Raw genomic sequence first — 20,561 nt, 5'->3', positions numbered from 1 at the left:
ATAGTCTTATGGTAATCAGAACAGCAGCTTCACATATTTCCTTCCACTGTATGTACATAAGCGACACTTCTCTGATCATTAGCAGTTAATAAATTCTACCATCCAAAGCACAGAGCAACTAAATTACAGAAATAGTCAAACTCTATTAGCTTTTCTTCATTTCTTCAATTCAACATTTTGATGATCACATTATTACTGTAGTATACCTATAAACCACAAGCTTGGGGCCTTTCAATTATCTGTTAGTTTATAGGAGCCTCTCTAAATAGCAGCTGAGAAAACTTTTAATCCATTCACAAAGATGGTATGTGTTAAGAGGCATGCCAGAAGTGCATACATGTAACACAGACGGTATTTCAGTACCAAATTCGCACCTAGGGTCACTCAAATGGAGCAATGCACCATCCCCATTTTTCTTTTGACTTAACTATTTCTTACCACAAAATTGTAAGAAGATCTAAGGCCTTGATTAACTTTTTAATCAATCAGCTGCTCTCAACCATACTAACATAAGAAGTGATTCAAAAGTATTTATCAATAGCAAATGCAGAACTACTTTATTGCCCTAGAAAGGCAACATATGTTGTGCGACATTTAACAGTAATTCCTAGGTAAGGAGGCTACACAATGTAAACCTTCTACATTACAATGACTTTGCTAAGGACCAACACAGCCTTGCCCTTTTATCTGTTCTTGTAGATGACACTGGACTCCTGGAGATGAATAACCCGTTTGGTTGACCAATTGATTTATATTTGAGAAACAAATTGTATGCATCATGCACTGGTCGTTATTATAAAGCTATCTTCTTTGCAGAGTAAATTAAGAAAGACTCCATGAGGTTTATGACTCTATTAAAATGATATCCACAATGCTTCTGAAACAGCAACTAGAAAATCCAGTCCTCATTATGCAAGCTGGAATTTAATACCTACAGGAAACCTGAGAATTAAGTAACTGTATCTTGTAATCAATTGCTCATAAATCTAGCCCTTTGTCAGGATTCATGCACCTGTTAACAACAAGCCATCAATGATATCAACCATCGTTACAGAGGATCAGACCTACCCAGTCAAAAATAGACCTGGCCTGACAGAATTCAATAGACTGCCTGAAACCAAAGTTCTTTTCTTAGGAAGGACATTTAAAAATTGAAACCTTCCACTTGTATTAAAAAGCTTTATAGCTGCAATTACTAGTGCAATTATGGCATTGGTAAGTATCAATCCTGTATGAATGTAACGCATTATGCCCACTATGTGCTGTTTCCTTACAAGATTCGCAAACCTGCAATTATCAAATGGAAGTGGTTTAATAAGCCCAGAACAACTCCTTTGTCCAAAAATGAATGGGATAAATTTCCAGGTAAATTGCAGGGAGAACAATTTTCAAGTCAATACATCAGGATTCCCTGGAAATCTGAAATATCCTGCTACGGTCAAAGAATTCAATACTACTTAGTACAGGTGCACTTTCATGAATCAGGGTGCTCTCAATTTCAACATCTAGATTCCCTCATATAGTTTCTGACAATTCAAAACATAATAAAAATACATTCCTTTCAATGAATTGGAAAATCTATCATTCTGGAGGTATACCCACTCCCAGAACAAGAATTTAGTAGCAGAGATCATATTATACCTGATAACTGTGTAAACTTTAGCAGATACAAAACCCATGAATTCAAAATAACTTTGCCTGTTCCTTGATAAATAAACTAATTAATCGAAATCTTCAGAAATTGGCAAACATCACAGAAAAGAGCTTCCATTCAAACACAGAAAAATCAAGCTATTATTCTTGGTGTCAATATGGCACATCTATTTTTTTATTTATTCAAAGAATGCTGGTGTGGCTGGCCAGGCCAACATTTATTGCCCATCCCTAATTGCCCAGATGGAAATGAAGAGTCAATTATATTGCTGTGGGCCTGGAATTGCATGTAGGCCAGACAAGGTAAGGACTGCAGATTACTTCCCAAAGGACATCAACGGATTGCAGGTCTCTTCCCTAAAGGACTTTAGTGAACCAGTTGTTTTTTTTCCAACAACTGGCAATGGTTTCCAGGTCGTCATGAGACTTTACATTCCCGATTGTTAATGAATTCAAATTTCACCATTTGACGTGGCAGGATATCGAACCTGGGTTTTCAGAACATTACCCAGGTCACTGGATTGTCCAGCAATAGTACCATTAGGCCATCACCTAACCAACTGCTGCTGCTTGTAACTACTCCTACCAGGAAATCTGCTGAAATCTATATGGTATGCCATATGCAGCCACTCTGAAATCCATCAATTATTGTTCTTCCTTTCTGCAGCATTCCACTTTGCCCTCAACAAGTGATTTCTAGTTTTTCAACTCTGATCAAAGGCTGAAATACTGAGATTTTTTTCTGGATGAAAACTGATTTAAAAGAAAAAGCTCCAATATAAAAACGGAGTCATAAATAGAGCGTTCCCTGGACTTGAATCCAATCCAACTGATGGGATGAAATGTCTCTCTCACGTTAAAAGTCTTTGCAAAGGTTCTTCATAGGCAGATAATTTTGGCAGATGAACATACAGAATATAAGTAAGCCATTCCACCCCTAGAGCCTGCTCTATCATTCAATAAGATCATAGTTGACCTGTTATGTTGAGTTCCACATTCCCATCTATCCTAGATAAACACTGATTAGTCTTATAAAAATCTATCCAACTCTGTCTTAAAAATAATCAATGCCACTGCTTCCACCACCTCTAGAGAGAGAATTTCAAAGTTGCACATCTCCCTGGGTGGAAAAATTTCACCTCACCTGTGTCTTGAAAGGATGACACCTTATGGTAAAAGTGACCCCCCCACCCCCCACCCCCCGGACCCACAAGAGAACACTTCTTTTACGTGTCCAACTTGTCAAGGTCATTCGGGATCAGACAAGGAGTCAAAAGTCATAAATTACAATGGTAGTCAGTGTAAGTAACAACTGATAACTAGGGTGACATGTAGATCATCAGAAAGCATGAAACAGACAATGTATAGTTTTCATGTCTTTGTTTAAGTATCCTGTCAAACAAGAATATGCCAAAATAGAGGATTTATAAAAAAGTACAACTTTAGGACTCAGCAGTGAGGCTAAGTTCTGAACAACAACAGAAATATCGGATGGCTACATCTTGACTGTGGAAACCAAAATTCTGAAATTAAGAGCCCATCAATCAATGAATAGGCATCCCATAAGATGTGTGTGTTTCAGTAGTTTGGACAAAGGGAAACTCAACACTGACCGCATATATGTTGGATAATGCATGCTGTATTGCATCAATCCAATAAATGGGCTTCACTCAGCACTTTAGATTAGATTAGATTACTTACAATGTGGAAACAGGCCCTTCGGCCCAACAAGTCCACACCGATCCGCCGAAGCACAACCCACCCAGACCCATTCCCCTACATTTTACCCCTTCACCTAACACTACGGGCAATTTAGCATGGCCAATTCACCTAACCTGCACATTTTTGGACTGTGGGAGGAAATCGGAGCACCCGGAGGAAACCCACGCAGACACAGGGAGAATGTGCAAACTCCACACAGTCATTAGCCTGAGGCAGGAATTGAACCTGGGTCTCTGGTGCTGTAAGGCAACAGTGCTAACCACTGTGCTGCCCACTTCCGCAGGTTAATGCTAATGGGGCAAATGATAAACTTAGCCAATGGAGTTAAATATTTACTGTGGCTGCTCCCCCCCCCCCCCCCCAGGCCATTTATACGAATATTATGAAACGTATCAAGGTAACAAATGGGAAGAGTACATGCCGAGTTTTGGATACCAGCTGCCAGTATCAAGGCCTCATAATGAATCCTTTTTTATCTCTAACATCAAACATCTTTGTAGCCTCAGTAATATTACCAAATTAGCACTAGAGAATCAGCTCCGAGTAGTAAGTGGATTTAGATTGCTATCAACTCAATTAATAAAGAATAGAAAATTAAAAGTACCAATAAAGAGGGGAAAACAGAGTGAGAGCTTGAGCAAGTGAGAGAAAATATTGATGTCAATCCATTTGTTTGGATTAGTTTCATACCCAGACACTACAGTCAGGGTTCTCTAACAACATGCTGAATTTATTGCTCATGGCCATGAATTCATTTAATCCCTCAACAAGAACTTATCAGTAAAACTGATTCAGGCAAACAGGGTAACACTGTGGCAGAGTGGTTAGCACTGCTGCATCACAGCACTAGGAACCCAGGTTCCGTTCCAGCGTCACGCAACAACTGGTGTGGAATCTGTACATTCTTCCCGTGTCTGCGTGGGTTTCCAATGGGTGCTCTGATGTTCTCCAACAGTCCAAAGTTGTGTACGTTAGGTCGATTGGCCATGTTACATTATCAATAGTGTTCAGGGATGTGTATGTTAGGTGCGTTAGCCATGGGAAATGCAGGGATAAAGTAGGGGATGGGTCTAGGTGGGATGTTCTTCGCAGTGTTGCTGTGGACTTGTTGGGCTGAATGACCTGTTTCCACACCGTGGGGATTCTTTTTTTTAAATTCCATAGATTCTGAAACATGCAGAATTGAAAAGATGTTGAAGTAGTTGTAAGTCAAGATCCTAAAGTTATTCAGTAAAATATTTTTGTTCACAAATGTTAATAACAATCACATTTGGCAGTTTTAAACTGTTATTTACCAACAATCCTTTCTACTGCTTTAGTAAATGCAAGTTTATTGTGTTGTATCTGAAACATTGTATTTGAATATATTAAAAAACTTGAGTAACTCAAGGTAAATTAATTCCAATGCTATCTTTAGCTTTGTGTATTAGACATAACCAACAGAGAAAAGGGGTTTTAAAAAAAGTAAAAGGCAAACTAGCTAGAATGCAACTGCCATATTCCATGACTATAATCCAACACTGCCACCTTGTGTCCAGAACAGCAAAATGCAGTTAGCTACATGTACAATCTGGAGGAATACTAGATTCACACAAACGAAAAAGTTTCTAATCAAGCTCTTACAGAAGATGTAAAAGGGCAGCTCAAATAAAAATAAATCCATTTAAAACTTAAACTCAGTTTATAAATTAATTCTGAGAGTGAATTATCCATCAGTCAACAGGCTTCAAAGTCATTTATAGACAGCCAGATACATGAAATAGATAAATCATTACACTTAGGCAGAAAGAAATGCCACAATTTGAAACTAATGTTACTGAGCACCCAATTGATTATTAGACTCATCTTGCTTCATTCAATCAACTGAATAGTCCAGAAATAACATCACAGCTTGCATTTCCCTACATTCCACTCATGCTCTTCCGTGTATTAGAGGTCATATGTTCCATAAATATTGGCAAGTTGCTGCAATGTACCTATGGATGATAAATACTGCTGCCACACTGTGCCCATGGTGAAGGAAGTAAGTAGTGATTGGAATGCCAATTTAGAAGGCTGCTTAACTGTTGTTGAAGCTGCAATCATCCCGGCAAATGAAGACTCCGGTCATGAATGCTGCTGGATAATTAAATGATTAACAAGAAAAATCTTCACAAATATGCCCATACTCAATGGCCCACAATGTCCAGCAAATCAGTACTGAAGCATTTATTTCCATCTTTAATCATGTGTTGAGTGGATGCTCAATCCTGACATCTTCCTGAGGCCTCAGCCTCACAGGTGCTAGTCTTTAATCCAGTTCAATTCACTCTATGCGATGTCAAGAAACAGTTGAAGTCACTAAATACTGTCTACCGGTCTATTCAATGATGATAGCTAATTGAAGCAGCACTTAGGCAAAAATAACCTGCTCACTGACATTTAGTTGAGTTGCACCAGGACCACATGACTCCTGATCTCATTACATCCCGAGTCCAAAAACAGACAGAGATCTGAACTCTAGAGGTGAGATGAGATCAACTCCCATAATGACTGGTATCCAAGTCATTAAGAAACCCTGGAAAAACTGGATTTAATGTGAATCAGGGGTAACATTCCCCACTGGTTGAAGTCATACCAAGCCAAAACAAAGGTAGTTGTGGTTGTTGGAGGACAATCATCTCAGTCTTAGGACATCATTGCAAATGATGCAATGATGTCCATCACAACGTCAAGAACGTCAAGAAGAAGAATATTCAATGACGAATGTGCATTGTTCAGTGTCATTTGTGTCTCCCCAGACAGCGAAGCAATTCATTTCCAAATACAGTAAGATCTATTAGGCTTGGATGGATAAATGACAAATACTCTTTGTCCCACATAAGTGTCTCATAATGACCATCAAGAGAAAATCTCACTACCTTACAATGAAGTGCAAATATCTCATACCTATAGCATGTGACATCAGCCTATGTGGAACACACACTGAGTATGCTTCAACCAAATGGCCATGTCTCAAAATCTAAGGACAGTAATCCTCAGTCAAGTCAAAGGAGCTTGTCAGTCAAGGCTTCCCAGTACAATTAGTCAAGGGCATTATCCCATCTCAGTCCAAGGGCTCTGGTGTGGGTCAGTCGCCCTGTTGGGATGGACACAGTCAGGAATGGGCCATGATCAGTTCTGCAGGTATATCATGGTATGTTTGTCAACAAGCTGCATACTGATCAGTTAGGGTGTCTGGTCAGTCAGTCATCGGCTGGGGCTGTCTGTCAAAGTTTAGTCATGGGAATGGGTCGTGATCAGACCTGGTGTCAGCTGAAAGTTGGAACCTAAGTGCTGGGGATTGGAGACAGTAATTTGCTATAGTGATTGTAATGAGGTTCAAGGAGCCATTGGAGACTGGGTGGGATCTGTCAATCCTTGAGCCAGAAATACACCAAGGTTATTAGCAATACAATTTGTGACAGATCACACCACTTTATCAGACCTTGATGCGATGAAGATGAAGATCACACACTATTTCACAACTACATCACTGCTAAATCCTACGCAGCAGCTTTTGCCAGCTTGGTTGACTTCCCCCCTGCTGCAGAGCGTGACAGATGTACACTAGTCAGTGGACAAGGCTATATTATAACATAACTGAATTCACCAATAGAAGGGTTTCATTCTATCAATATGTTAGATCATCAATATTACATCTTGGAAGTCTGCACCAGGTACCTGGAACCTGCAATGATATTTGTATCCTTGAGGACTCTTGTGTTTCTGTTGAATTCAAGGGCTGAATGGCTTACAATGGTGGTTACAGGAGGAGACATTGACCTGGATACTATACTGGATGCTCATGTGTAATATACAGGTATGAAACCCCTAATTTTGAGGCAGAGTCTTTAACAAGTTCCTTTAAACCTATTAAGTTCCCACAAATTAATATACAGTGCATATTTTTGTTTTTAATCCTAACTTTTTAAATATAAATGACAATTCTATGAACATCTCACATTGTCAAGCAGACATTTGAATTTTTCAACTATAGAAAGAAGCTTAAGTTAAAAAATGTGAGAGATCCAAGTAAACATGACAAAATATTGCACAGGATTGAAGGAAGTGAGAAAGTAGTGAAGAAATGATCAAGAAAGAAGAAAAGCATTAAATCATGAAAAATATGGTCATATCCAATCAAACAACTTGGAAATTTAGATGTTTTCATTAACACTACCTGAGGGTTCCACTCTGGGTCCAATTTCTTTACAGTTGCAATATATTCTTGCATAGCCTGCTGTGCAGTCATATCACCCACTGCCTTCCATGCTTCCCTGTGAGTAAACATGAAACTATTTAAGTTGAAGATATTTAAAGGAATATAATCTGTTCAAATTTGGCTTGCCTCATCAAATGTACTGCGTGGCACAACTTCTGTTCCTCTCTAAAGTATGACCCCCACCCCCTCCAGGGTGTGCAGTCACTTAGGGTAGGATGCAAATTTACAGATGGCAACCCCCACCCCACTCCTTCAATGAATGAACAGTTACAAGTCAGGTGACCAGTGTTTGATGGTTCAGCCGTGGATAAGCACAATAACAAACATCCAAATAATAGAGAAAAAAAAATGAACATTTTCACATCTTCGCATATAAGAGAAAATATGTGCCTTAAAAGTCAAACTTAAATCAAGTTAGAATGAAAGGCAGTTCTGAACCTTGAGGCTTATCATTCCACTAGAACCTTGCTTTTATGGTTCTATCCAAATCTCTGACTGGATTCCAACACATCATTTTATATAAATAAAAGCAAAATACCGTGATTATGGAAATGCGAAATAAAACTAAATTGCTGGAAAAGCTCCACAATACTTGAATCTGCAGAGAGGGAAACAAGTTATGGATCCAAGTTGATGATGACTCTTTAGAACTGGTAGAGGAATAAATTGTGCAAAAGGAAATGTATTTTTTATTCCTCCAGTTGAATAATTGTTAGCTCCACAGGGACAAAGGAATACGTGTGCTACATTGGATGTATTAATTAAATACTCAAGGCTAGTGATAAACCAAGTATGAGAGAATGCTCACACATAAGGACGAGTCATAATCGACTCAAAATGTTAACTCTGTTCCGCTCTCCTTCTTGAGTGTTTGTCACCTGGTTTTAATTTTAGCTCATCTATATTTCTTACCCTCTCAAAATATATAGTATATATATCATATTTAATACTTATTTTAAATATCATTCTTTTTAAGCCACTTACCATTTCTGTTTGCCTTCAAAGTCAAAGAATCCTGGCTTTGGGACATTGCATTTCCCAAATTTGGCCTAAAAAGACAAAGTATAGGAATAATAGCTGAAACAACCATTAGGTGCAGCAAAAACAAGTCAATTAGCACAAACCTCACTGAGGTTTTAATCCATTTGGACCATTCACAGTGAGAAATAGAAGAGAATTCCATCTGATTTCAAATAATTGGGCTCAAAAGCAGGCTCTGAAATCAATTGATGGTAGATTTCACAAACCTAGTTTGAGGTGAAGACTACATCTATGAATAAAACAAATTAATGGTTTAGAAAGCACATCTTTAAATCCTTGGCTTTGAAGAGCCCAGAATCAACAGAGCCCTTATGATTGGATCATCACTTTAGTCTTTCTCTGAATGTAATAAATGTATGCAATATATCACAAATATTGTCTGATCACTGTGGAGCTTAAAATCATTCAACTGCAGGGAGCAGGACTACTCTTCCGACGACAAAATTTATACCACTCAAGGGAGAACTTTAAATCAACAAAATTACAAAGCAGTTCTATAATGTCCTCACTGTAGCTCCTTTGTCACATTCTTCTGAGTGATAGCATTCAACATCACATGATCACACAGTAACCCAGGTTATCACCAATGTGGGTAAGCATATAAAACAATAACATTGCCTAATTTAAAACTGTCATGTCTTCACAAGGGTTACATTCCTAGGCAAAATCACATGTTCTTTTCGGACTCAGCCACTTTCTCTTAGCCTCCTGCTTCCTTACTTGCATGCAATTTTGGTGATGGGACAGTACAAGGCTATTACTCAGGTGTGAACCGCTGGCAGTCTATTGAGCAGAGAGAGTCTCATAGCCGAGCCCGGACATGTATATTTCCAACATGAGGGACTGGACTATGCTCAGGTGAGCAAATAGCTAATTTTCACTGCTTCAAGGCAAGAGAACCAAACGTAATCACACAGATCAGCTAACTCAGCAAAGACTTAACAGCCTATTTGCCACAGAATAACTCTTTCAAAGGACCAGCAAAAAAGGTGAAATGGCTTCTTCTTGTCCTGCAAAATTCATCGATCACCTCAAAAATCCAAATGTAGTGTAAAGTTTACAAGTGATCAACATTCCATCTTAAATTGCATGCAAGGTTCCAGGCAAAGCAATCAGCTTCAGCACCAATCACAGCATTGACTTCCAGTTGGAGAAGTCACTGCTGTAGACAGACTCGGAGACCCACGCAGTCAGAAAGAAAGTTAGAGGGAAAGCTGGGTGTGAGGTTTTCAGTGACGTTAGCTAGCTAATATGGAAACTACCTTTTCTGCCATTTTATAGTGGGCAACTACTAAGCAACTTTTAGTTGTTACTGATCATAGTTTGTACTTTTTACATTAGAAAGCTAAAAACATTAAGTAGTGTTGATTTTTCCCATTAGTTGTTAGAAAATTGATATCTAAAAGGTTATCTGTCTCTACAGAGATTGTAATTTCAGCCCTAACTTTAATACCATAAATTATTATAATCATGTTTATATTTATTATTTCACCTGCAGTACTACTCTCCATATGGTCACAGATTTACTTCCACCACTTTGACCTTCCACACTGTCCTAATATACAGAGAGAATCAAATTGGTTAATAACCAGTATTGCATACAATTCTCAAGAAATGATGCTGACACCTATAGTTTTAAGCCAGATACAGATTTACAGCCATGTTGGAAATAGGTCTCTAATGACTTTATGAGATCTGAAGAAATTAATGATTTTAAAAACAGCACTCTTTCTCATACTCTCCCTTAATAAGAAAGACTCTATCAGCAGCCAAAGTTGACACAAAGAAAGGACAGCATAGCTCATATGACTCTTGATTAAACTTAAAAATATAAGCCATAAGTATTAATTTAACCTGGAGCAGTGTTTTGTAGAGGAATAAAACAGCTATTTTCTGGGTCTGTGGATTGAAAGAAGCAAAAATGGCCTTCAGTAGAGTGATATGCTCTTCTTGTTAGATGTGGGAGTTTAGGGAGAGTTTATGTGTTACTGAGGATTATATCTGCAATAAATGCCATTGGTTGTGAATCTTATCAGATTGAATGGATCGTATGGACAGACAGAGGCAATGAGGAATTTATAATACCAAGTGGATGTGATGAATGGCAGGTATAGGAAGAGAGAAAAGTCACAGATACAGTCACATAGATAGGTTTATTCTAGGAAAGTTAAGAGACGTAGGCAGGTAGTGCAGGAGTCTTCTGTGGCTATCCCCATTTCAAATAAGTATGCTGTTTTGGAAAATGTAGGGGGTGATAGATTCTCAGCGGAACATAGCACAAACAGTCAAGTTTCTGGTATTAAGACTGGCTCTAATGCTATGAGGGCTACGTCGAGTTCCAAGAGATCGATTGTGTAAGGGGACTAGGCATCTATTCCTGATGAAGGGCTTTTGCCCGAAACGTCGATTTTCCTGCTCTTCGGATCCTACCTGACCTGCTGTGCTTTTCCAGCACCACTCTGATCTACACCCTGTGTTAGGGGACTCTCTAGTCTGAGGTACAGATAGATGTTTCTGTGGCCAGCAGCGGAAAATCAGAATGGTGTGTTGCTTACCGGATATCAGCATCAAGGAAGTCTCAGAGAGGGTGCAGAATGTTCTCGAGGGGGAGAGGGACCAGCAGGAGGCCATTGTAATTGGCTAGGGCTGTTTTCCCTGGAGCTTCGGAGGCTGAGGGCATGAATAGGATACATATACAAAGTCTCTTCCCTGGGGTGGCTAAGTCCAGAACAGGTTTAGGGTGAGAGGGGAAAGATATAAAAGAGACCCAAGGGGCAACCTTTTCACGCAGAGGGTAGTACATGTATGGAATGAGCTGCCAGAGGAAGTGGTGGAGGCTAGTACAATTGCAACATTTAAATGGCATTTGGATGGGTATATGAAGAGGAAGGGTTTGGAGGTATATGGGCCGGTTACTGGCAGGTGGGACGAGATTGGGTTGTGATATCTGGTCGGCATGGATGAGTTGGACCGAAGGATCTATTTCCATGCTCTACATCTCGATGACTCTACGACCTAATTCTCGATAAAGGCTTTGTATAGGACATTTCAGAGCTAATAAAGTAATAAGCCAATATCTGAACAAATCATGCATACGGTTTACAAGATGACTTGGAAAGAAAGATAAGCAAAAGAGTTGCCTCTTGGGTAGGGGCTGGAATTGAAGTGTCAAGAGACTTAGTTTTATTTACTTACAAGGTAAGAGCATCAATAGCAAAGCCCATATTGCTGACCATTCCTCATAAAACTGGGTGGTTTGCTAGGCCATTTCAGAGAACAGTCAAGAGACAACTGATTGTTGTAAGTCAGAAGTCAGATGTAGGCAGAGTAAGAATTAGATTTTCTTCTCTGAGGAACATTAGTGAAACAGGTAGGTTTTTACAACAAACTGATAGGTTTGTGGACATTAATCCACATTTATTAATTCATTGAATTTAAATTCCACCAGTGGTGGAAGAGGAGGAATTTGAACTAGTTTCCTAATGTTAGTCCAGGCCTCTGGATTGCTGGTTTAGCAACTTTACCAAATGCCACAATTCTCTTATCTTTGATACTTGCTCTTCGGAAACTAGACAATCATGTGGGAAGATGAAATTGACTGATTAATTTTTGTGGATGGGTGGCCATCAAGTCAAAGAATGCAAACAAGCAGTCTCTAAGAAAAACGCATAAAAGATAAAAGAATGGAAGCAATTATTGCCAGTTATAAAAGAAACCAGGCCACCATCGAATTCTGAACCAATCAAACTTCTTATCTGTCACTAGTAGTACAATCTGCACTTTCTAACCCAATTAAGTGCTGTATTTAAACCGTAACTTCTAAGTAAGTTAAAAACCACACAACACCAGGTTATCGTCCAACAATTTGTTTGGAGGTATAAGCTTTTGGTACAACTTTGTCCACCCCAGTCCAACACCGGCACCTCCACATCACTTTTCAGTCAACCACTTAAAAGTACCTACTTGTGAATCCACAAACCATTTGAGTAGTGTTAAACCAAATCTTTCACCAAGTATCACATTAGTACAAATGAGTTTCTACTGATATTCATCAACAAATATGGGATTGACATTTATACTCAATCCTGGGTTTACATCTAGACCTGGAACTTAAATTCTTCTATTATATTTCTGTGGTCTGTTTATAATCATCCTGATGTGGAGGTGTTGGTTTTGGACTGGGGTGGACAAAGTTAAAAATCACACAACACCAAGTTATAGTCCAACAGGTTTATTTGGAAGCACTAGCTTTCGGAGTGCTACCCCTTCATCAGGTGGTTGTGAAGGAGCAGTGCTCCGAAAGCTTGTGCTTCCAAATAAACCTATTGGACTATAACCTGATGTTGTGTGATTTTTAACTCACAACCATCTTGGCATTTACCCATTATAGGTTTTCCCTTTTTATTGTATTGCTGGGTTTACTTAATTTTACCTATCCCTGGTGTCATTATCACTCTCTATCATAAAAGCAGGGACGCCCTCAAACCATGAATGAATAAAACAAAAAATTTTGTGTGACTCCGGCCAGGGGCACATTATAACCTCGCTCCGCCAGGCACAGACAAAAACACTGCCTGAAGAAGAAATTTAAAAATAACACAACACCAGGTTATAGTCCAACAGGTTTAATTGGAAGCACTAGCTTTCGGAGCACCGCTCCTTCATCAGGTGGTTGTGACCAAATAAACCTGTTGGACTATAACCTGGTATTCTGTAATTTTTAAACTTTGTACACCCCAGTCCAACACTGGCATCTCCAAATCTAACTCTGGAGTTGGGTTCAAACCAACAATCAGCTAACTTAGTGGTCAAAGTAATACCACCGAGTCAAGGCTCACACCAATTGACATAATAAGCTGTAACCACCGATCCAGTTGTCCAATGTTTATCAATAGCATTCCACAGCATTATTTCTTCACACAATCATCTGTATAATTCGGTATGGCATTTATCCATAACTGTAGCACTTATTCAATTTACCACAAAACGTGTCTGATGAACAACCAATCATTCAGCTAACCAGTATTTACCTAATGAACTAACTTGTCTGATTAACATTTATCCATTTAATTATTCATAACATTTAAACTAGTAACAGGAATTATTTGCGTGGATAAGTTGCAGTATTTATCCTTGAATGGTGGCTGTGGTGATGAAGGAGCAGCGCTCTGAAAGCCAGTGCCTCTAAATAAACCTGTTGGACTATGACCTGGCGTTGTGTGACTTGTAACTTTGTACACTCCACTGGCATCCCCACATCTCGAAAATGAAATGCAAAGTGAAAGTGAAGTTGTTGTTGCTGCTGATGGTTGTTGTTGTTGTTGTCGGTGTGCGCATGCCCGCGCGCACGCGGCCCCCCCCCACCACCTCACCTGTTTGAATCGGCTGTACAGGTAGAGGAGCGTCTCGCGGCCCGCCGCTTGCGCGAGCGTCTGCACGCGCGCCGCCGCGCGCTCGAACTCGGCCTCCAGCGCGCGCCCGGCGCCCTCAGCCTGGTCCTCGCTGTCGCTCGCCGGGCCTGACACCGCCGCCATGTGGGGAGGCCCGTGCTCCACAACACACACACAAACCCGCCCCCTCCGCGGGCGGTCTCTTCCCGCTGCTGTGATAGTAAGTCGCCGCCGACGGATGAAGTGGAGAGGTGAGGTCGGAGCGGGAGTGTGAGGTCCGACTGCTTGACCGCTGGTTACCCTCTCCCCACCACCACCACCTCCTCGGACCAGCACTTCCACCCGGTCCTCGAGCCGTGAACGCTCCGGGTGGAATCCACCGGCCGCCGTGCGAAGGTTCCGCGGCGAAAAGTGAACCTTCTTCGTTTTCCAACGCGCGTTTAACGAAAGAAAAGGAGGCGCACGCTTTCTGCACGTATTTACGTTTGTTTTCCCGAACCACGTCTCCCTAACTGATTTAAGTGTTCGTCTGATGTTGCCAGCAGCACTGCAAGTAATTTTGATGAGCAATAATACAATAAAGCAGCTTGACAAACCAGCGCACTGCGTGGTTTTGTGCAAGACTGCCTTAGAAGTTTCAAAGGTAGAAATCACACAACACCAGGTTACAGTCCAGCAGGTTTATTTGGAAGCACTAGCTTTCGGAGCGCTGCTCCTTCATCAGGTGGTTGTATCCTGATGAAGGAGCAGCGCTACGAAAGCTAGTGCTTCCAGATAAACCTGTTGGACTATAACCTGGTGTTGTGTGATTTTTAACTTTGTCCACCTCAGTCCAACACTGGCATCTCCACATCAGTAGAAGTTTCATGTACGGGTTCTAGGAATATGCCAGTTCACTTCTCAGTATAGGTTGCTGCTCATGATGATGAAGATTTGCTGTTTGAAACCATACGGCCTGCTTTGGTTTCGGTAGGTGAAAAAAAAGTATTTTGTGGCTAACAAAATACGTTGGGTCAGATTCTGTGGATTGGCAATTTTTCACAGATTGCCACTTTTTTTCCTCTTTTCTATCAGGGCTTCTTCATAAATATAACGCTGTACTTCGTTCCAACAGTATGCTTCTGGGGCAGAAGACAAACTACGTTCTTTTTTCACAGCAGTAAGCTATGGTATTCTGAAATTTGAAGGTCTGGAATCAGACAGCCACGTTGACTGCTGACAAGTAATGTGTAATAATATTAATAAGTGACCTTTTAGTTCAGGATTGTTGCAGAGGTAGCAATCATAACACGGAGTTTCAAATTCAGTTTGAAGGAAAGCAACTTGGGTCTTAAACTATTATCTTTTAAGGGCAGTTACAGAGCTATGAAGAACGTTATCGGAAGTATATATTGGGGAAAATAAGGTAATGGAAATGTCACTGGATGAGCAGTGGAAGAAACTTAAGCAGATATTTCATAATGCTCAGTAAAAATGTATTCTAGTCAAACAGGACTCACTGACCCATGTAGAAAGGGACGATTACTGAAGCCCTGGCTATTATTACTTTGTATTGAGTCTGTATCAAACTGTTAGCATTTCTATCAAAGTATTGGCTGGACCAAGACATTTCAGCTGGCAGTATCCATTACTCGTGTGTTCTTTTCCCCCACCCGCCTCAAACTGATCAACTAGGTTGAGTACATTGTGCTGGCATTCTGGTGGCACCAGGCAGTATCTGTGTTTGTTCTGCTGTCTCTCTCCATATTGTGGTCCAGTGGCCATGTGTGTTAAGTTGCCAACTTATGGCTCAGTGGCCATCTTGTGTGTCCGTGTGCCTAGTGTCACCCTGCCCCATGCCATCTCCTTCTTCATAGGTAAAACAAGTAATCTGGAAAGCTAATAGAATGTTATCATCTATTGTAAGGGGAATTGAAAACAAAAGAAGAAGGTATACTTCATGTGGAACCACATTTGGTGTAATGCGCACTGTACCTGGTCTCCTTATTTAAGGAAGGATGTAAACGTATTGGAAGAAGTTCAAGTCATGTTTATTAAGTTAAGCCCTAAAATGGAGCTGCTCTCTCCACCACCTGGGCTTCAGGATTCCTGAAGAAGGGCTTATGCTCGAAATGTCGATTCTCCTGTTCCTTGGATTCTGCCTGACCTGCTGCACTTTTCCAGCAACACATTTTCAACATTGAGTCATGAATAAAGGTTGGACTCACTAGGCTTTTATCTGTTAGTATTTGGAAGAGCACGAGGTAACTTTATTGAAACATATAAGATCTTGAGGGGTCATAACAGGTTAGATGTGGAAAGGACATTTCCTGTTCTGGGAGAATCTAGAATTAGGTGTTATTGTTTAAAAATCATAGACCACTTATTTAGAACAGAGATGTCATAAGCTTTTGTTTCCTCACAGAAGGTCCTTAGTCTTTGGAACTCTCTTCCTGAAAAGACTGGAAGCAAAATCTTGGAATCTTTTAAGGCATAGATGGGTAGCTTCTTGATTAGCAAGGGGGTGAAATGTTATCGGTGGTAAACGGGGAATGTAGATTAGTGGTTACAATCAGGTTATCCATTGTCTTATTAAATGGCAAACTTGAATTGATGTGCTGAATGGCCTACTCCTGTTCTTTATTCTTAAGTTTATAAGTCCAGTGGCCCTGATCAATTTAAGACTGCTCCTTGAAAATTTGTAGCTGTAATAGCAGCTTCTGCTTGTAGGTGACTTTCATACCAAAAAAGGAGTGATGACATCAGAGGTTTTTATTTTCACGCCAATTTGGAAAAAGAAAATGAGGATCCCACTGAGGTGTGGACACAAGTAAGCCTTCTTAATGCAGAAAATGACAGCCTAAAGCCCTTTGGAGTAGTGCTTTAAGCACCATTTAACTTTATTAAAAGAATTGGATCCATCTTCCTTTCTATTTTAAAGATAGAGAGGGAGACGTAGTGTACATCTTACTTCAATACAGGTAAGTAATATATAGTTTTGTGCATACTTCTAAGTACAGCCTTGTTATTTTGCAATAAGACCACCTGAGATATTTAGTTCGTCTTGATAGAACTAAAAAGTAATTATACCTGTCTTTTTACTGGGAAATGCTCTAACTAAAAATCAGTATGGCCATTTGTACTCACAGACATTGATGCTGATGATAGTCTGAATTCTCTGATGTCCAAAGCCGCTGTCCAGTTGGTCTTCAATTACTTTTCCAACTATTTGTCACTATTGGAGTCTTCTTTATAAATGGCCATGGCCACTAAGCATAATGTGAGTTTTGCATCCAGTAGGATATCTTACCTAATAAAATCAGAAGAACTGCAGATGCTGTAAATCAGAAACAAAAACAGAAATTGCTGGAAAAACTCAGCAGGTCTGGCAGTACTTGTGAAGAGAAATCAGAATTAACATTTTGGGTCGAGACACACTTCCTCAGAACCGTATATCTTAACATAAACACTGTTCTTTCAGGTATCTCCCATAATATAAAAAAATTGGTGTGGATGTTGTGATATTAAAGAATCTAACAAACATTATATACAAATATCATATTCATAGACACAAGTGTCTGATGCCAAATTAAAAAATGAAGTTACAAAGAACAGTGTGTTTCAGTAGCATGCCATACTTTATATGATCAGTTCAGGTGGAATAAGTGATCTTTCTCTCCTCATTTCACGTACGATGCTAATGCTATGTTAGGGTGATGATTTCATGAGCGTTTCTCTTAAAGGCATATTGACTGCGAGACATAACACAACGGTACTCCTCCACATGAACCTCTTCAGCCCTATACACAGCAGAATACAATTGTTTTGTATGTTATGTTAACCTACCTATCTCTCAATTGCTATTCCTGGTTCTGAGTACACTACCTACTAATATTGAATTATGAAGTATTACATTTTGGTGGAAGGAGTAAGGGGAGGCAGAATAATGGATACAATCCTGAAGAGTTTGAATTGTAAAGATTCAAGAATTTTTGGATGCATAATAAGTTTATACCCAGATGATGATAGAGAGACAGGACTGAAATTTTCCTCCTAGGGCAACTGGAAATAATCTGAGCTTCAGTTTCCCATGGTCACTGTTTGGGATTTACATGGGAGTGATCCCCTTTATTGAAATGAATAAGGCCAAAGGGAGACCCACGAAGCTTGAAGACTTTGCAACTTGAGAGGAAAATAAGGGGCAATAGAGGATAGCATACTATTGTATATTATATATGGAGCTCTGCTGTCACTAACATCTTTAAAACATTAAATGAAGGAAAACCGAGAAAGCTGCCTGTCCATCACTGTGCAGGGTGGGAGGTAGAATCCCTTGATGGCAGCTTTTGGTAGAACCTGTATCCATGCCAACAGGGAGGGTCTTAAGCTTCCCTGTATCTCTGGCCTCCCTATCTACCATTAAGTGGCATAATCTTCCAATCCTCATTATATGTAAACGTGGAGCCTGAAAGCGTTCATAATGTATCAGGATAAATCCCCCACCCATGGTCATTCAGTTTAACCTCTGTGCTGGGAATGTTTTTCGAAACAATCATCCCAGACAAAATTATCAGTGACTTGGACAAGTGTGACTGCATTAAGGAGAATTAGCATATAATTGTTCAAGCCAGATTGTTGACAGGGCAGAACAGTGACAGCAGTAACCCTGATTGGCCTAATGAATAAGGGGGTGGAACAGTTTCATATTGCAGTCTACTGTGATGAGTCTTTCTTTCTTTGTCTCTCAGGCTATCAGAGAGGTTAAAGCATCACCTCATATGCTCAAACTTCCTTCTCAAACCAATTTGACGGAGTTTTCAGATGAGGTAACAAAAGAGGATTGTTGAAGCTAATGTGTGAGATGTGGCATAAGGTAAAGTCACCATAGACCCAGAGAGCTGCTCTCTCATTAAAGAGGGATACCTGCGGTGGGTTTAACATGATGATCACCATGCCTCATCGAAGGACGAGGTTGGGAAGGCAGGTCATCTTCATGGTGACATCAGCAGGAATTGAACTTCCATTGTCTACTCTGTGGCATTAACCAGTCATTCAGTCACCACCTTTGGCATTGGGGTGGCACAGTGGCTCAGTGGTTAGCACTGGTGCATCACAGCACCATGGTCCCAGGTTCGATTCCAGCCTCAGACAACTGTCTGTGTGGAGTTTGCACGTTCTTCCTGTGTCTGCGTGGGTTTCCTTCAGGTGCTCCGGTTTCCTCCCACAGTCACAAAGATGTGCAGGTCAGATGAATTGCCATTCTAAATTGCCCATAGTGATGGGTTACTCTTCAGAGGGTTGTTGTGGACTGGTCAGGCCGAAGGGCCTATTTCCATACTGTAGGGAATCTTATCTAATCAGCTGAGCTAACTGGCCCCCATGATGTACGTGAGCTTGCAAACAACTTTTGATATGCATGCCTCATAATAGTCTTAACAACACAGTTGAAGTGCATGTTACAAAAGCGATAGTGGCAGCATGAATTAAATTGACTGACAGGAAACAGTATGTGGAATACAGATAGCTTTTGTCTGGGGAAAGTTATAGAATGGTGTTTTCCAGGGATTGGTGCTAGGACCATTACTTTATTTGATATAGGTATGGAACTGGTGGGGCTGAAGCCATGCTAGATTTTGGAATTTCCTTAGATTTTGGGTTAAGCCAGGTCAGATATAGTCAAGAGTTACTTGCAGCATGGATAAAGCAGTATGCAAAGCTAATAAAACATCGGCCGCCAAATCAGTTCAATGCAGTGTCTATCTGAGTTGCGCACACAAGTTTTTTTTTAAAATTTGCTGAATTAAAAGTGTTGCAAAAAGTATCGAGTTTTTAAATAGCTCTTGGTTTTGTGTGGTAATCAGCCTGTAGATACCAGTGACTCACCTTGGAGGGTATGGCATAAGTTCAAAACTTGCAGATGATAGGAAACTTTAAAGGACAGTGAACTGTGAGAAAATGATGAACTTGAAAAGGACAAGACAGACTGGTGGAATACGTAGACGGGTGACAGATGATGTTTAACAAAGAAGTGCAAGATTTGATCAGGAGTATTGAGGTACAAATAGTTTATTGAGAAATAACAGTTCAAACTCAGAATAAGTAGTCTTACAATCAGCAGTGCAGAGCAGTGTTCCTGATCAGACTAATGAATGAGGGTGCAGTACATTGATTTTTGCAGTCTACCATGATGATTCTTTTTCTTCTGTTGTCTCTCAAGCTGACCAAGTAATTGAAGCTTCACCTCATGTGCTCAGATTCCCTCCTTCAGCATTTGTTTATTTACTTTATTTTGGGGACTAGTGGATATCTCTCATACCTCATTCATTACCCCACTGAACTGATGCTTCAGTTGTACAAAACTTTGGTCAGATTCCTCCTGGAGATCTGCATTCCATTTCAAGTGTGCACAGTACAATGTCTGGCCCACTCAGTTCCTACAAATAAGTGCACAGTGTGACTATTTACTATGCAACACAAATAATAAGTTCTAAGAGGATTGAGCAAAGTTGAGAACATGTCAATCATCAATTCTT

General features: G+C 40.1%; 1 protein-coding gene across 5 annotated transcripts in view; it reads right to left on the bottom strand.

Annotated features, from left to right (window-relative positions):
• acbd6 (acyl-CoA binding domain containing 6) overlaps positions 1–14,683 on the bottom strand; it is a 202,251-nt gene extending 187,568 nt beyond the window's left edge. For all 5 annotated transcript variants that reach the window (XR_015758201.1, XM_043699916.2, XM_043699920.2 and 2 more), the window contains exons 1-3: positions 14,032–14,683; positions 8,603–8,667; positions 7,577–7,673 (exon numbers count right to left, since the gene is read on the bottom strand). Coding sequence is in view for 4 of the 5 variants with exons in the window: in XM_043699916.2 (XP_043555851.2) it covers positions 7,577–7,673; positions 8,603–8,667; positions 14,032–14,193 (324 nt within the window). In the remaining variant the exon portion in view is untranslated. The remainder of the gene's footprint in view (positions 1–7,576; positions 7,674–8,602; positions 8,668–14,031) is intronic.
• Positions 14,684–20,561: the final 5,878 nt, after the last annotated feature.

Source organism: Chiloscyllium plagiosum, unplaced genomic scaffold (genome assembly GCF_037043375.1).
Source record: "Chiloscyllium plagiosum isolate Xiang-an unplaced genomic scaffold, Cpla_swu_hap1 HiC_scaffold_9, whole genome shotgun sequence".
In the NCBI taxonomy this organism is placed as follows: domain Eukaryota; kingdom Metazoa; phylum Chordata; class Chondrichthyes; order Orectolobiformes; family Hemiscylliidae; genus Chiloscyllium; species Chiloscyllium plagiosum.
This window is presented reverse-complemented; position numbering and strand designations above follow the sequence as displayed.